Source organism: Equus caballus, chromosome 4 (genome assembly GCF_041296265.1).
Source record: "Equus caballus isolate H_3958 breed thoroughbred chromosome 4, TB-T2T, whole genome shotgun sequence".
Classification (NCBI taxonomy): domain Eukaryota; kingdom Metazoa; phylum Chordata; class Mammalia; order Perissodactyla; family Equidae; genus Equus; species Equus caballus.
The window spans coordinates 78,993,426-79,010,596 of NC_091687.1; the positions used below are offsets into that span (position 1 = coordinate 78,993,426).

The 17,171-nt window shown below is 39.5% G+C and overlaps 1 protein-coding gene across 8 annotated transcripts in view; it reads right to left on the bottom strand.

The window, feature by feature from the left end:
• Positions 1 to 17,171, bottom strand: part of CTTNBP2 (cortactin binding protein 2) — a 152,986-nt gene that overhangs the window by 67,234 nt on the left and 68,581 nt on the right. For 4 of the 8 annotated variants that reach the window (XM_070264279.1, XM_070264280.1, XM_070264281.1 and 1 more), the window contains 1 exon segment: positions 3,319 to 4,975. In XM_070264279.1, the coding sequence (XP_070120380.1) occupies positions 3,319 to 4,975 (1,657 nt within the window). 8 annotated transcript variants of the gene reach the window in all.

Below are 17,171 nucleotides of genomic sequence, written 5' to 3' on the forward strand. Positions count from 1 at the left end.
GTTAATGTCATAGCTCAGATCAATCTTGTTTTCTGTTTGAAGCCAATCATACATGGAGGATAATTTTTAAAATATGTGTTTAACTAAGAAAAAAAGTCTGAACCAAATTAAATAAAATGTATCAAATAAAAACAACAACAACAGAAAAAAATTTCCAAGGGTATGGAAACTCAGTTGCCTGGGGTGATTTCTGGTTTAGACTTCTGTTCATCTAATAATTAAAATGTGTTCATTTGACAAGTTCAGGAGAAACAAGAAATTCTAATGCATTTAGAATTTTAAATGTTCTTTAAATTTTTAACATCTGACCACAAAAATTGCTAATGGAGCTACAGTAATTTACAACACAATTTGTAATTCTCCCTAGTGCCTTAACTTGAGCATAACTGCTTGTCATAGATACAAGCTGACATAGAAACACAGAATTTTTGAATTTGGAAGATCAGGGACTCTAGCAGTTCTCCAAGGAGGGAGAGGTGGTAAACTGTTGTTTGAGAAATTCAACAGGCAAGTCTAATAAATCTTTTTGATTTGGAAGTATTACTACTTTTTCGGTTCAGTGCTTTCATTTTCAGATGGAAATGCTAATTGGCACAGCGAGAATTTGCTCTTTAGAGTGATACCTAGAAAGGGGCAGAAATGACCTAACCCTGCCTTCTTACACTCAGTCCAGTGCTCTTTTCATCACTGAAATCAGAACAGACATCTACTGGGCATTTGGCAGATGTGCTCGGTCCCCATGCCCAGCTCTTACCAACCACAATGGCATTAGTGGCTGTTTAGAAGATTAATACCCATCAATGAGCTCATGATCTGGAAAGGCACAAGCTCACTGGGGCACAGATAGGTTAAGAAGCAGGAAGGTGGGAGCTCTGGTGCTTCCTAATTGCAATGGGCATGGCAGCAAATATAGGCGCAATCTAAATGAAAAACAGAGTTGAAATGCTATACTCATTTGGAAAGTTCAGGGTGACCTACACTCATGGTTGAGTTATACAGCCCATTATGTAACTGTAACAGCATTTCCCATCCCAGAACAGACTAGATACTCAGTGAACGCTTGCTGAATGACCAACAACCTCTGCTGCCTCTGTTTTCCCCTAATAAGCCACATCTTATAATCAAATGATAGAAACCTGTTATCCCACCAAAGGTAATCCTGAAGTTCTGAGATATTGTGGCCAAATTACACAATCAGAGGAACCAGTTTCACATATCTTCAGTGGCTGCTATTTCTTTGGCCCTGCTATTTATACCCTTTTGCTCTCTGGACACCAGCACAGGGCATTTTTCACAGGGGTTGTGGCTCCTTTATCCAAAATTCCACTGTATTCTAGGCAGGCCATTCTGGTGAATATATAACGGACCAGCAATTGTCTGTCTTTTAAAGGTTAACTTAAAATCCTGCTGACAAAATGTTCCTCAGTCAAGGATCCTGGTTTTAAAGTTTCTCCACTGAAGCCAAAGGGCATTTGCAGCTGGACCCCTGGACCACCGTAATGGTCAAGGCAACAAATGGCAGAGCATCAAGGTATCAAACCAAAGACGGCTTTGAATTTTTTAAAAACTGACAAAATTTATATATCCTTGGAAGTGTTTTCTGCTTCAGAGTCTGTGCATTTACGTCAACAGCACTGCCACTGCTCCAAACATTTTTGGAACTTGTGTTCTGTGACTGCCTTACGATCTTACAGCACATTCTCTGATTCTCCTGAATGAGAGCAAAAATTCCCCCTTTGAGGGTGGATTTAATTTGTGGGAAACAGCCAACATCATTTTAGGCCATGAGAAGGGCTGTCTAGCTCAGTAATACCATTTTGGATAAAAAATATGGAAAGCTGAACGCCTGTAAAGACATTACAAAGTAACAGGTCAATTCTAAAGCAAATTTTCAAAAATGCTTTAAGCAACAGTATCATTGAAGCAGTAATATCGCCTCTACTTATTCATCACTCATGCTGCTCTAAGCGCAAGACCATGCTCTTTGCACGTTATGATATTAAATACTCCTAATAGCCACCCTCCCTCAAATGAGTAGCATAAGCTCTGGATTAAGGATGAGAAAACTTGCTCAGTTCAAGAAAAATCACCCAAAACACACAGCTGTAAATGGCAGAGCCTAGACTGCAAGGCAGATCTGACCGACATCAGAGTCCATGCTGTTTTCAATTCCCAATTTTACCCCTTAAAGTAGGAACACAGCCTCTCAAGGAGCTTAATTTCAAGGAGACAGCTTATAAGTGGAAAATTGGACTTATAAAAAGTCCTGGCATACTGCTCTCGTTATCTGATAATTAGCAAGTAAAGTGCTGTTTTTCTCATTCCCATTCTTCCTCTTAAATTTTAAATGAAACACTACTCAAACCTTCCTTGAATTCTTTAGGTCCCCTCTCATTAGAACCAATAGTCTCTGCTAACCACCATGATCCCACGGTAGGAGAGACTTCCCCAAACTTTCAACAGGACCTTGACACCACTGCATTATTTTAGAGCCACATTTACTCAGTGAAGAACTGATCCAGTCACGTCAATTAAAAGCAATGCTTCCTCTAGCACCATATAGCAAAAGGGAAAAATCCAGACCTTTATTGACTTCTTTGTTCAAGAATCCCAGATTCAGTGACTTCATAAACCACATCTGCAATGGAAACCTTCCCTTACACAGCCCACATGCTATGTTACCCATCTGTGCTCAAGTGCTGAAAGACAACAGCTCTAAATAGAGTAAAGAGCCTTTGCAATAAACTAAACTCAAAACAGAGATTTATAAATATACACTCTCTGTTTTTGAGGTTAAAAAAACCTTGAAACTGATATTAAAATGTAGAACATGCCAATTAGGGAACTGAAGTCAATCTGATAATCCAAGGTAGACTGTAGTGTTAATAACTACTTGAAAGCATTTTTTTAAATCTTATCTCAGAAGGGATGGAACTGAACACATACTGTCTGGTGAAGACCCCCTAATACTGAAGTTTGTGAGATAAATATTTAATAAGGAATAGTCTTTCCTCCCATGGAAACGCTTTAGTCTCTAAATTAATGGTCTCCATGTGCTCCAAACCGCTATGTTCAGATTATTTTAAAAGAAGAAAGCTCTTTAGCATAACGAAACTACAATTCATATAGCAAGATGAATCACCATACCCCGGAGCCTTTAAAGAAAAATACAAAAAAAAAAGAGAGGAAAGAAATAAGAAAAAAAAATGCATCAAAGGAAAAAAAAAAACAAGTTTCAAGGCAACGTGAAGGAAATTAAAGCAAGTGAGAGGACAGGCCACATTCTTAAAAAAGGGTATAATATTCCAATCCCTTTACCTGATGCTGTTACCAGGAGGCTGTCTGAGGCACCTGCTCTACAGGATGAGGCACTAACAGGGTTTATGGAAGAGCTAAAGGCAATGGTGGTGGGAATGACAAGGGAGCTTTCTGAACATGCAGGTTGGTTCAGTCCAGGGGTTTCAGCAGGCCAGGCACCCACCTGAGACGTGGCCAGGGCTGAAACGGCACAGCCTGCCGGTGCCACAGTTAAATCTATGGATGGTTTTGGTGGCAGCTGAGGGGAGGATGACTTAGGGAGATTCTCCTCATTTATTACCCTGTTCCCTTGTGGCAAACTGGAAGGAGGCGAAGCCACAGTTTTGTTATCAACTTTGGCCCCTGCGTTGGAGGCCCTGCTGCTATCCATAATAACCTTGAGCTGGGGGTGTGGTGGAGAAGGAGTTTGGGAGAGCCCTGGCTTTTTTGGAGGGATGGGAGGAGGGTTTCCTCTGTCAACTCGCGCTACACCGGGAGTCTTTAGACTGGTCCGACCAACTGGAGGGTAGGTGCCAACGTCCCCTGTGGGGGACACTCCAGGCCTTGGGGGTGCTCCCGCTTGAGGGCTTGTAAATCTTGACAGTGCCTGGGTCACAGTATTCCGAGCTAGTTGTTTGGCCACTAGATTTTCACGACTTGTAGGAGAGACATCTCTTGATGGAGGACTTTGGGTAGTATTTCCATTTTGGTCTGGGTCATTAGCATTGCCCTGAAATCTAAATCTAGCTGCTTGGATTCGCGGGTTTAGACCTGGATGCAAAGACGCATTGGCACATGGTGAATGTAAACTGTGCATAGGTGAAGCTTGTGAGTAGCTCTGGGGAGCTACGCCTGGCGTTTGCACGGTGGGAGGGGCAGCGTTATTGGGAAGTGGGGGTGTGCTACTTGTTAAATCTGCGGTTGAGCCAGTGCTCGGTCCATTTTCCTCAATTCTGTTTGCACTTGGAGGTGGGACAGTAGGCAGAGAGGAGCCAATCAAGTCACCATGAGAAGCCTGCCTGTCAATACCTGGTCTGACCAACGCGGCATTGGTGCACACATTCCCTTTTGCATTTGCAGAAACTAGGGGGCTCCCTGTGGAAGGCTTTACAGGCATGGTCAAAGGCAACTTCTTCACGTGGTCACTGCTTTCTATCACTGGGTCTGTCTGACATGCAACAGACCTTGTCATAGGTCCTTCTGTTCCCACAGATATGGAGACCAAACGCCTATCTTTTGTCTTCCGGGGGAGAGAGAGGCTTGGTTTGTTGTCATTTCCCCTTTTCAGTTGCTCAATCATTTTCTTCATCTTGTCTATCTCCTCTTTGAGGTCAGTGGTGTGCGCTTCTTCTCGGTGCAGCTTGGCACGAAGCTGTTCCCGTTCAGTGTCAAACTCAGAGAGTTGTTTTTCCATCTGAGCCTCCATTTCCGTGCTTCTTCGTTTCTCAGCAGAAAGTTCCTCTTCTAATGCACTCGTCTTTTTCTTTTCCTCTTCCAGTTTGGCCATTACTTCTTCTAGCTTCTGGGCCTCCTCTATGACTTTGCTCGAGAGCTGTTTGCACTCCTTGACGAGCATCAGGACCACGTGCTTGTTCTTGCCGCGCTCCTCCTCCAGGCGGGAGGCCAGCTTCTTATGCTCTTGCTCAAGGGCTTGGAGCTGAAGCTTTTCCATCTCCAGCTGAAAGAAATCCACAGGACAGCCCTGATTAACATGCAGACAATGCTTTTAGCCAAAGAAGTGCTTCTTGTGAGATTATTAATTTTGTAACAATTACATGGTTTGGGTTAGCTAAATGCTACAGTTCCATAATATGTTGTGATATGAAAGATAATATTTTAGAGACTCAGTAAAATGTAAATGGTTTTATGAAAAACACCTAAGTTATAGCAACGTAGAATTTTAAAAATCTATTAAAGTTAACTATAGAAAAGAACAGTAATCTGATGCTTCAAATCACAACACAGAGTTCAGAAAGGTCTGTTTTTGTAAAAAATACAAGTCTGAGGGAACTGGTGTTTTTGTTTTTTTTTTTAAAAAAGGTTTAGTGCCTTAAAATTACTAACTAATCTTTGAGGTATAGTATAATGAAAAGTGCCGAAAACAGAGGACTTCAGTTAAATTCTAAGCTCTCATATTTGGTAATTGTATTACTTCACTTTTTTTTTTAACTTCTTCGAACTTCTTATGATGGGTTGCTGTAGAAATCATATAAAATCATATGTGAAAGTTCTCTGAAAACTGTAAGGAGCTAAAGAAACATCTTATTAGAACTATAATCAACATCAGTGAACCCCAGGCTGACCTCAGCTCCTACCTCAATCCCACTTGCTCACTTCGCTCCCACTACACGGGCCTCCCTGGTGTTTCTTGAACGTTTCCTGACTCAGGGTCTTCAACCATGCTGTCCTCTCTGCCTTGAATTCCACCACCCCCCTTCACACAGGGCTCCTGCACTAAGCAGTTTGTGCCCTACACAAGGGTGACCAGTTGGAGGGGCAAGCGGGACTAAAATCCAGCCCTGCCCACTCAGTGCTGTTTGCCCACTGCATGGGGCTGCATCTGCCTGGGAAGAGGGCACCTTTTCCTTCACAAAAAGGCTCTCTCTGCTCACCAAGCCACAGACCCCTAGGATTTATGCTTTCCTAAGAAACATGTTTCTAATTGATCAATGTAGAGAAGGAGCTTTTAAAAACCTTTCTATCTCCAGATGGGGTTCTCTAATATGCTCAAAAGCACCCAACAGCACCAGAAGGAGCCTCTCTTATTTCCTTCAGCCCCCTGCTCAACTACCACCTTTACAGTGAGGCCTCCCTCACCGCCTGCTGAAAACAACAGCTCCCCCACCACGTATTTATCACTCCCTGTTTAGCACCCACCTGTCCCCACTAGCACGTGACTCCAGGAGGGCAGGGACTGTGTTTTCTTTGCTGCTGTGTCCCCAAGACCTAGAGCAGTGTCTGGCACACTGACGCTTAATAAATTGTTGATTGAATGAATGAAATTAACATAGTTCCCAGAAACAACAAACTTCTGAACACTGATAGCCTTTCTGGGTACACAGGTTCTACAGTTGCATGATTCTAACATGTTTGTGCAGGCTTCTCACTTTTCTCCAGGGGAACGTCTGCCATGAGGTGCTCAGGAAGGACATATCCCCAAGCTGGGCTACAGTGGTCAGGCTGGTCCACATGCCTCACCTTCCCAACTAGAGAAACATTCCATTGGTGGTCCATAAAAGGCCTACGATTCATAAAGGTTCAAGAAGATCTACCTGATTAAAGATATGGAAAGGACTTTTTCTTCCATTAGATGTTAAACACAAATAATACTCTCAAAAGAGCCGGTAGTTATTTAAGTCAGTTTTTAGTCAACAATAATAGAGGAAAGATCCTCGCACGATCCATCAGTTGTGAGGATGTGCTCCTGCTCCTCACCCTGCTGAGAAAGTCCATTACTCCATTCCCCTCACAGTGAGTCATGGGACCAAAAGGAGAGAATGGCTCACTGCCCAATCAGGAGTCAGAGATATTATTTACTTTGGGATGCTTCCTGCTTTGAAGAAGATGTTAAATAGCAATGCAGTTGGTCCTATAAATAGGTGATCAGAAAAATGGATAATTCCCCAAGAATAATTAGAGACAACTGTTTATACACACTCTATTTTACTATATGAAATTTGGGGGCTGACTTTATAAGTAGATTAGGTAAGATTTGGTGAATAATAGTGCTGTCATATACTATATTTATACATATATTTTATTCATCTGGGTGCCTCATAGAAAATTTGACTTATTTATTTTGACTAATTAATTATTAAAGCACACCCGACTCTACTAAACGTATCAAATAATAGGTTGCTCTTGGCATACACAAAGTTACGACTATTAAGAAAATTTTAAATATATTTTATATTAGCCCTCCCCACCCCCAATTCTTATAGCAATATAGGGTAAAGCACAAACTAGGTCAATTTTCAGCTTATTTTTAAGATATGAGTTCATAATTTGCCTCTGAAGGTGGACAAAAAGATGTCTTATAGAACTTTAAGGGCTACCTTCATTTTACAAAACTAACTAGAGGCCAAGTTAGTGATTTCTCTGTTGTTATCCAGTTAATCAGTGTCAGTATCATGGCACACACTCAGGGTTCCACTTGTCTCAAGATTTCCTCACCACATCACACATCTTGCCCAAGTATTTATTCATTATGGGTCATCACACTTTATTCTTGAAATGATAACTTTCATCTCATATTTCAGAATCAAAGTAAAGAAAGTCTCCCAACAGGAGATCAACTTAATCTCAGATATTTATACAGAAAACTAGAGTACTATAAAAGCACCCGTAATTCTTTTGTATCTTTGTCAGTCCATCATGTGAACCTTATAAATCCTATCTCAGGCTAACGCGAGTCTTTTTTAATCTCACCATAGATAGCACAGCAGAGAGGAAACCACATAATTGATGCACCTATAAATCTCATGGCTCCAACCTCAATTGAGCTCTGAGCCCTAATCATCAATCACTCTACCTAACTTTGTTTAGCTTCCTCTGCCATTTGCTTCAGGGATATTTAAACCTCTGTCGCTCTCCCCGAAACTACACCCAATGACCACTCAACTGACTCTCAGTCTACCCTGACAGACTCTTTTATCAAGAAAATTAAGACAAACTCACTCCCTCTACATCCTGTCTCCTCCCTTAAGCTTTGTTATAGCCCCACCAATCCCTATGCCCTTCCCTTCACTCTCAGGGAGAAAGGCTTCCATCTGTTGAAGGTCAGACTTTCTTCAGCAATTGACTTCATTCTCTCCTCTCACCTCTGAGACTTCCTCCATCAGTTATCACACTGCTCTTTAGAAAGATTAAACATTCTCCTCTCTATTGGCTCCTTCCAATCCATATATAAACATACTCCCAAAATTAAAAAATAATTTTTTATATTAAAAAAAATTCCTTGACCATTCTGGCCCAGAGACAAAGTTTCTGTGCTTAAAAGAGTAAATGATATAGCACTAAGTTCTGATCCAAAACTTATTAGCTGTATGACCTTGGTAAGTTCTGTCTCCAAAGATCAGTTCTGCTTGGTCCTCTTTCTTCACAATAGGGCAGCAATAGTGACTACTTCATGGGATTAAATGAAGCAACACATGTAAAGCACACACCATTGTGCCTGGCATTAAAAAGTGGTTTCAATTCATAATATAATAACTTGCTGTGCTATTGAAAAATGTGTCACTTTGGCATAACATGTTTTCTCCAAAAACACATTTACAGGCAAACAAGGATCTAGAGAACTGATCATATTAAATATATAGATGGATGTTTTTATAAGTTAGATAATTATAATTCAACAATTACAAAGTACAGCAGAGAAAGCTCCACTACGAGTAATGGTGAAATAACTTTTATTACACTCTCTCTCCTGTAGATAATAATTATAAATCCTTGAAAAAATATAACATCTAACTATTTGAAGGCTGTGGAGAGCAATATAAGTGGCAGAAATAAAAGAGGAGTACACCCTCTCACCAGAAAGGAGCCAACAGCACTGGATGAGATTTGCCCTTGGATAGCTTTTCAAGTGAGGGCCATGCTGCCTCCTGACAGCACTGGCAGCAGGAACTCAAGCACAGAGCACCTCTTACACTCGCTTGAGGAGTCAGAGGATGGAACTGTCTCAGCAAACCCCACCAGTATCCTGGGTTGACTCTTCAATTACACCTTCATAGGGGAGACTCCACACCGAATGAGAGAGGTGGCTGCTGAATGGCTGACAGAACTGAGTACATATTTCAGCTATTGCCAACTGCAAGGAGGTGGAGTTTGGAGTATGACTCTAACCAGGTTAACTGCTTACTAGAGCAAAATACATTATTCAGAAGATAACAGAATCCAGAGTCCCTGCACCATATCATCCATAATGTCTAGTATACAATAAAAGATTACAAGATATACAAAGTTATTTTTTTAAAAAGTGATCTCCTGTTAAGAGAAATGTACTCAGAAATTGGGCCCATCTCTAAAATATATGAAGGAAAAACTGAAAGAAATAAGGGGAGAAATAGACAAGTCTATAATAATAACAATCTTCTCTCAAAAAACTCTAGATTAAAAAAATCAGCAAAATATAGATCTGAATAACACTATAAAAACCACCTGGCCTAAATGACATTAGAAATGAATACCTCAAGATTATAGAAGAGACAGTCTTTTCAGATGCACCTACTGAGCTATGAAAAACCAAAACGACTAACATCTTACAGAATATGTTCTCTAACCACAGCAGAATTAAATTATAAAGAATCACAATAAGATATTAAGAACACCCCAAAATTCAAAAGTAAAACAAGATATTTCTAAATAGTACAAAAGCTTAAGATGAAATCACGAAGGAAATTAGAATATATTTTGGGCCGAATGACAATAAAAACACAACATACAAAAATTTGTGGGATGCAGTGAAAGAAGAGTATTTAAAGGCACCTAAAGCAGAGGATAGTGAGAAACTTATACCTTCAATTGCTTACACTAGAAAAGAAGAGTTTCCTCAAATCAATCTAAGGTTCACCTTAAGAAGCTAGGAAAAGTTAAGCAAATTAAATACAGAGTAAGTAGAAGGAAAGAAATAACAAAGGTAAGAAATCAATGAAATAGAACAGAGAAATGATAGAGAAATTAACAAAGCGAGAAGTTGCTTTTCACCTGAAAGATTAATAATATTGTTAAACATTTAGAAAAAAACAGATTAAGAAATATAGAAAGACACAAATTATAAATAGGAATAAAAAAGGGGATATCAACTACAGAATGAATATTAAAAGGATAATAATGAATAACTTTGTGCTAATGAATTCAACAAATCAAATCCCTCTGAAACACAACTTTCAGAAGTGACATAAAATGGCATAGAAAATTGGAATGGAAATTGGAAAAGGATAAATATTTTTGAAGAAATTGACTTCACAAATAAAAACTTTCTCCCAAAGAAAACTCCTAGCTCACATGGCGTTAATAGTAACTTCTACCAAACATAAAAGAAAGAAATAATGCCAAATTTATACATACCCTTTCAGAAAACAGAGGAGGAAATTGTTCCCAATTCACTTTATGAACCCAGAATTACCTTCATATCAATACCAGTCAAGTATTTTTTTTAAATTTACAGAAAAATTATCACTCATTAACTGAGACTCCAAACTCCTTAGCAAAATATAGGCAAAAGGAATCCAGCAATATATAAAAAGAGCGAAAAAAAGGTGATCCACTGAAGTTTACGTGAGGAATCCAAGTTGGTTCAATATTGGAAAATCAGTGTAATTTATCACATTAAAAGAATAAAGAGAAAAACCAGTGTAATTTATCACATTAAAAGAATAAAGAGAAAAACCACGACCACATCAATAGAAGCAGATAAACCATTTTACAAAATTCAAAACCCATTCACGATAAAAAACCTCTCAACAAAGAACAGAATGAAACTTCAGTGAGATAAACGGCATCTATAAAAAAACACAGCTAACATTGTACTTAATGGTGAAACACAGACTGTCTTCTCTCTGAGAAAAGGAAAAGGCACTGACATCTGCTCTCACTCCTATTCCACGTTGTACTGGAGGTTCCAGTCGGTGCAATGATGGGGTTGGGGGGATGGAGAAGAAGGAAGAAAGGCAGCAGGCAATTTGGAAAGGAAAAAGTAAAACGGGCCCTATTCACAGAAAACATGTTTGTTTCCTGCAAAATCATACACAATATACAAAACAACTGCTAAAACTAATAAGCAAGTTTAGCAAGATCATAGGATCAATGTCAACAAAGAAAAATCACTTGAATACCTGTATACTAGCAACAAATATTTGGAAAATACTTCAAAACCAGTGTGATTTACAATAGCATCAAAAACATAAAATGTTTAGGAATAAATCCAAGAAAAGAGGAAAAAGACCAGAACACTGAAAAGAACAAAACATTGCTAAAAAAATTATACAGATCTAAAAAATGGAGGAATATACCATGATAATGTGTTGGAAGACTCAATTTTGTTAAGATGTCAATTCTCAACAAATTAGTCTACAGCATCAGTAAAATTTCAATACCTGCAAACTTTTGGAGAAACCAACAAACTAATTTCAAATTTTTATAGACATGCAAAGCATCTAGAACAACCAAAACAATTTTTATAAAGAAAAAATTGAAAGACTTAAGAGTTCCTGCATTTAAGGCCTATTATTTAACTACAGTCATCATTTACCTGATGTTCTACTACAAACGTAAGACTAATCCATGATGAAAAAATCAGAAGAGTGTTCAGTGGTTGCCTGAATTGGGGGGAGGCATTTATTGGGAAGGTACTCCAGGAAAGAGATAGAAAGGAACAAAAGGTCTCTTCCAGAAGATTTAAGGATTCAAAGGGAAATTTAAAACTAGAATAGGAAAGCTGAATAACCAACAGGGAAGCACACTATCTGATAGGAGAAAATAAAGGGAAGCTGGCAACAGGATACTGAAGATCTACACAAAAGAGACAAAAGGATGACAGATTCCTCTGAGGAAGGGCCTGTAATTTTAGCAAGTGAAGTGAAAGCTGCTCTGAAAGTATTGGGATGAAATAAGTCACCAGGGGTAGATGGTATAACAACAGAATTATTTCAAGCCACAGAGATGGAATCTGTAAAATCCTAACAAAAATATGCCAATAAATATGGAAAACAAAGCAATGGCCTACAGACTGGAAATGCTCAATATATATCCCAATCCCCAAGAAAGGAGATTCCAAGGAGTGTAGTAACTATAGGACCATTGCTCTAATTTCCCATGCAAGTAGTGATGCTGAAGGTGCTGCAGCAAAGGCTTTTACCGTATATAGAGCAAGAAATGCCTGCTGTCCAAGCTGGATTTTGAAAAGGGAGAGGCAAACAAGATCTAATTGCAATTATCTGTTGGCTACTGGAGTGCTCCAAAGAATTTCAGAAGGTTAGTCTATGTTTTATAGACTACAGTAAAGCCTTTGACTGTGTGGATCAGAAAAGTTCTGGGCTGCTCTGAAAGAAACGGGCATGCCTCAGCACTTGATTGTCCTGATGCGTAACCTGTATTGTGGACAAGAAGCCACTGTCAGGGCAGAATATGGAGAGAGAGAATGGTTTCCCATGCAGAGGTATCAGACAAGGGTGCATGAAAGCAGCAATGATTTGTGTGCAGAAAGCAGCAATGACTTGAAACAACTTCTGACAAAAGTGAGAGAAGAAAGTGCCAAAGCAGGACTGCATATGAACATCAAGACAAAAATCGTGACTACAGAAGAACTACACAACTTTAACATGGACAATGAAGACACTGAAATTGTTAAAGATTTGTTTACCTTGGTTCAGTCAATTTAAAGGGAGATTGCAAGCACAATCAGAGGCACTCACAACTAGAATATACAACTATGTACTGGGGGGCTTTGGGGAGAAGAACAGAAAGAAAAAAAGATTGGGAACAGTTGTTAGCTCAGGTGCCAATCTTTAAGGAAAAATAAATAAATAAAGGGAGACTGCAGCCAAGAAACCCAGAGAAGACTGAGACTCAGAAGGGCAGCAATGAAAGAATTAGGAAAGGTCATCAAGTATAAGGAAGTGACATTAGAGACCAAGGCCAAGATTATCCACACCTTCAGATTCCCAATTACCATGGATACGTGTGAAAGCTGGACAGTGAAGAAGGCTGACAGGAAAAAAATGATTCATTTGAAATACCGTGTTGGAGGAGAGCTCTACAGATGCCCTGGACCGCCAGAGAGATGCACAAGTGGATCCTAGAGCAAATTAAGCCTGAACTATCGCTACAGGCAAAAATGGTTAAAACTGAGGCTGTCCCGCTTTGGGCACATCATGAGAAGGTGGGATTCTTTGGAAAAGACAATAATGCTGGGAAAAGTAGAAGGCAGCAGGAAAAGAGGAAGATAAAGGTAATCATGGGTATGAGTCTACAAAAGCAGAGTATGGCTGTCGAGGACAGGACATTGTGGACGTCACTCATTCATAATCACCAGGAATCAGAGCCAACTTGACAGCATATAACAACTCTAAGAAACTTTCTGTGGTGATGGAAATATTTTCTATCTTGTAAAGAGTACAGATTACATAAGTGTGCACATTTAAAAAACTCATCAATTTGGAGGCCAGCCCCGTGGCTAAGTGGTTAAGTTCACGTGCTCCGCTGCAGGCGGCCCAGTGTTTTGTCACTTCGAATCCTGGGCACGGACATGGCACTGCTCATCACGCTGAGGCGGCGTCCCACATGCCACAACTACAAGGACCCACAACTAAGAATATACAACTATGTACCAGGGGGGCTTTGAGGAGAAAAAGGAAAAAAATAAAATCTTTAAAAAAAAAAACTCATCAATTTGCACACTTAAGATGTGTAAATTTCACTTCATGTAAATGCTTCCTTAAAGAGCGGTAAACAATAGTGAATTCCAGGTTTGCGTATTTGCTTTTTACAGTGCTATGGATTAGCAACTGTGAAACTACTCTCTGTGTGTTCTAGGCTTGAGTAAATGAATAAATACATTGAAGTATAATGGGAGTCAGGTTTCTCACTGTTGGAGGAGTTAGTTTTAAATAGAGAAAAGACAAGAATATACCCTATGGTTTGGGACTAGAATCAGAAGGGTCAATACCATATGAACTCATTGTTTGATAGAGAGAGACATATACATAAATAAAATATATATATAGGTGTGTATATTATATATATATACATAAATGGTAAATTATAATTTCTTAGCTCTAGATTTATTTCTAAACACCATTTTCCATTAAAATTAAATTAGTGCTCCTGGGAGTAATGGCTAATTCCAGGGGTTGGGCTAAGGAAAATATAACATAAGCCTGTAATATCTTGCTGTAAGAAAGTAAGGAGGTACTTAAAGAACGATGGGGACATGTTAAAAGGAGCCAGCTTAAAAGAGCTCTCACTGGCCAAATCTGGGAAAATTCTGAGCAAGCCACAGAGATGGACCTGACGGTTAGGGGTAGAGACCCGTCGAACTCAACCACATATTACTATAATCATAGGGGAACCACAGCTTCCTGTGTACTTAGATTACTGAGCTCCAGTTGACTTTGTTACTATTGTCCAAATTACATCTACTCACAACCACTTTCAAGTAGTGGCTGACAGGGAATTTTGCATGGAGCAGTATCACCAAATCCTTTTGCTAAAAGCAGGGGATCGTGTGGAAGAGCTTAGAAGAACTAACGCAGCTTCACTGGTAGTGAGAAAGTGGGTGGTTGCTCCAAGAATAGCACCCAGCCTGGGAGCCATGAATGAAGAGGCACCAAACAACTATTTTTACACAATGAAAGGGAAAGCTATGTAGGTGGGAGCAGAGCAGTAATGTAAAGGCAATTAGTTCTAATTCAAAGCGGAAAACAGAGAGGAAAGCAATTATGGTCATTTGTAAAATCAGAAAGCAGAGCGCTTGGTTGTCACAACGACAAAAGACTCTCATGACATTTAACTATATTACTTCTTGCTCTCCCATATGTTTTAACACTCATTGCACCTTTGTCCTCTTCTCCACCTGGTCACCCCCCCACACACCTGTCCAATCCTGGTAAACAAATACATAACAATAAGATATATTAAAAGATTTTTTTTTTTTAAATAAAGGATGTAGCTACCAGTCAGCTGTTCAGGCTCTGCAGTTCTCATTTGCCCCGTCCTCTTGAGCTAGTTTCAAGAAAGGGAAGGCAAGACATGGATCAGGCAAACCACCCTCCCCTCTGTTTAGCACCACAGACCTCAGTCTTCAGTTCCCCCTTAATGCTCAGTCTGCAATGGCCCAGGGGGGCCAAAATGCATTTTGAAACGTAACAATGAATTATGCAAAAAAGATTCTGGAATGAGCTAAAAACAATCATTCATGTACAAAATGTCCTATATTCTCTTCCTAAAAAGTTATTTTAGATGGTTCTCTAACGTGTTATCCTTGAATGAAAATCCAGAAAGCAATTTAAAATTAAATTATATTTATGTTATAAAGAAACCGTTATATAATGAAGTAGAGAGCACTGAATGCAAATGGCAGAACAAAATACAATTATTTATAATAGGAAGAAAAGGCACATAAAATAAACAAAACAAGTAATTTGATTGTTCTTTTCTGGCCCATTTGTCATTTCTTTGGTTTTCTAGCACTGAAAACTCCATCCTATGTTAGGAGAATTCTCCACCTTATGATTCTCCCCTATAGAAGCAAAATATGTCCAATTGTTGCTTTGTTGGTCTTCCTTGTAGCTAGGAAGGGGCATGGGGTCTAGACTTGGCCAATAGAATGTGCCTCCTCTTAGGATTCAACTAGGAAATGAGTGGTGCAAAGAAGTGGGGCCAGGGGAGGCACCTCTCCAGAGCAGTGACGGCAGTGGTGCTGTCTGGTAGTAGCAAGCTACAGTATCCAGCTCATCAGCAGAAGCATCACTCAACTGCAGACTAGATCTATAGCAAACATTTGTTGGTGATGCTGGCTCATAAGAGCCCTGCTCGACCATGCTGCAAGCCAATCAAGAGACACTTTTCTGCTGAACTCAGTGAATATTGGCTTCATTTGCTCACAACTAAGAATGCTGCCTGATGCACCTATTGCCATTAACTGACCTCACACTGAGCTGCCACCTAGAAGAAGCTATATCTAATACACAGAGCTACTTTTCATTTTTTCACTGGTAAAAAAAAAATTGTTCCCTTCTGTATTTTGTAGTTATTATTTTAGCCTATTACTTTAAAAGGCTCTGCTCAAATTAAAGGTCTTTCCTATTCCAGGGCTAGAAATTATACTTGCTAACTGTGAATAAAATGATTGAAAATAAATTAGAATAGAGCTTTATTAACAGATGATGCACAAGATAAATAATAAAAAACCAAATATCATTCCACCCTGGGTTCCTGGCTCTGAAGGGGCAGTAGATTACTGGAGGCAAAGTTCCCCATGGTGATTACTCATTAGCTTATTCAAAGTGGCTTTATGGGCTCAGTCCATTTGCCAAATTGACTCCTGCCCAAATTTTCCTGGCACACAAATTACCAAACAGTTAACCCTCCTATTAGTAGTCTCAGCAGGAACCAACGCATGAATGAGCACGGAGCCTCCTCTCCCGCCTTGAGAGGCCAACCAGAGCAGCATTCAGGCCAAATGTCTTAGAATTACCAAAGAGCTATGCCCGGTGTCAGATAATAAATACTTGAATTGTAGATAATGGGGCCTTTGCTTTCCCCGACTTTTGCTCTGGCAGTGATTTAAAGAACTGAACTCATTTAAAATAATGGATGTTTTTGTCTTACTGCTTTTAGATTTCTAAAGCTACCATTTATTCTATATGCAAGGGAACTGAAGATGTTTGGTTGAAATATTTACTTTCAGGACTAAAGGTGACAGGTAATTTTGTTGCTAAAAAGATGACTTTGGTGTTTCTGGTCTTATCGGCTGATGTGATATTTCCTTTATAAGTAAAGATTCATATTAAGAGTACAAACTGTACCTCTTCTCACATGCTACAATCTACCAGGACAGAATATCCTTTAGGGACAAAGGGTAGCATTGCCTATCAGAGCCACCCTTCACTGAGATGACACAGCCAATGAATTTGGCCATAAAGGACTCCTGTATTCCCGTTATACGTGGGAGACAGATCACTGGCTCATTTCATATTAGCCTCTCAGGACCCATAGGAGAGAAACAATTTCCTTTCACTCCCAGCCAGGTTGGAAATGACCCAGTCATTCAGAAACAAACAGGATGTAAGTCAATTTAAAAAAAAATTTAGCTAGATAATAAAATCTTTGATGCAACTTGAAATGAGTTTTTTTCTCCTATAAGAGAAATGAAA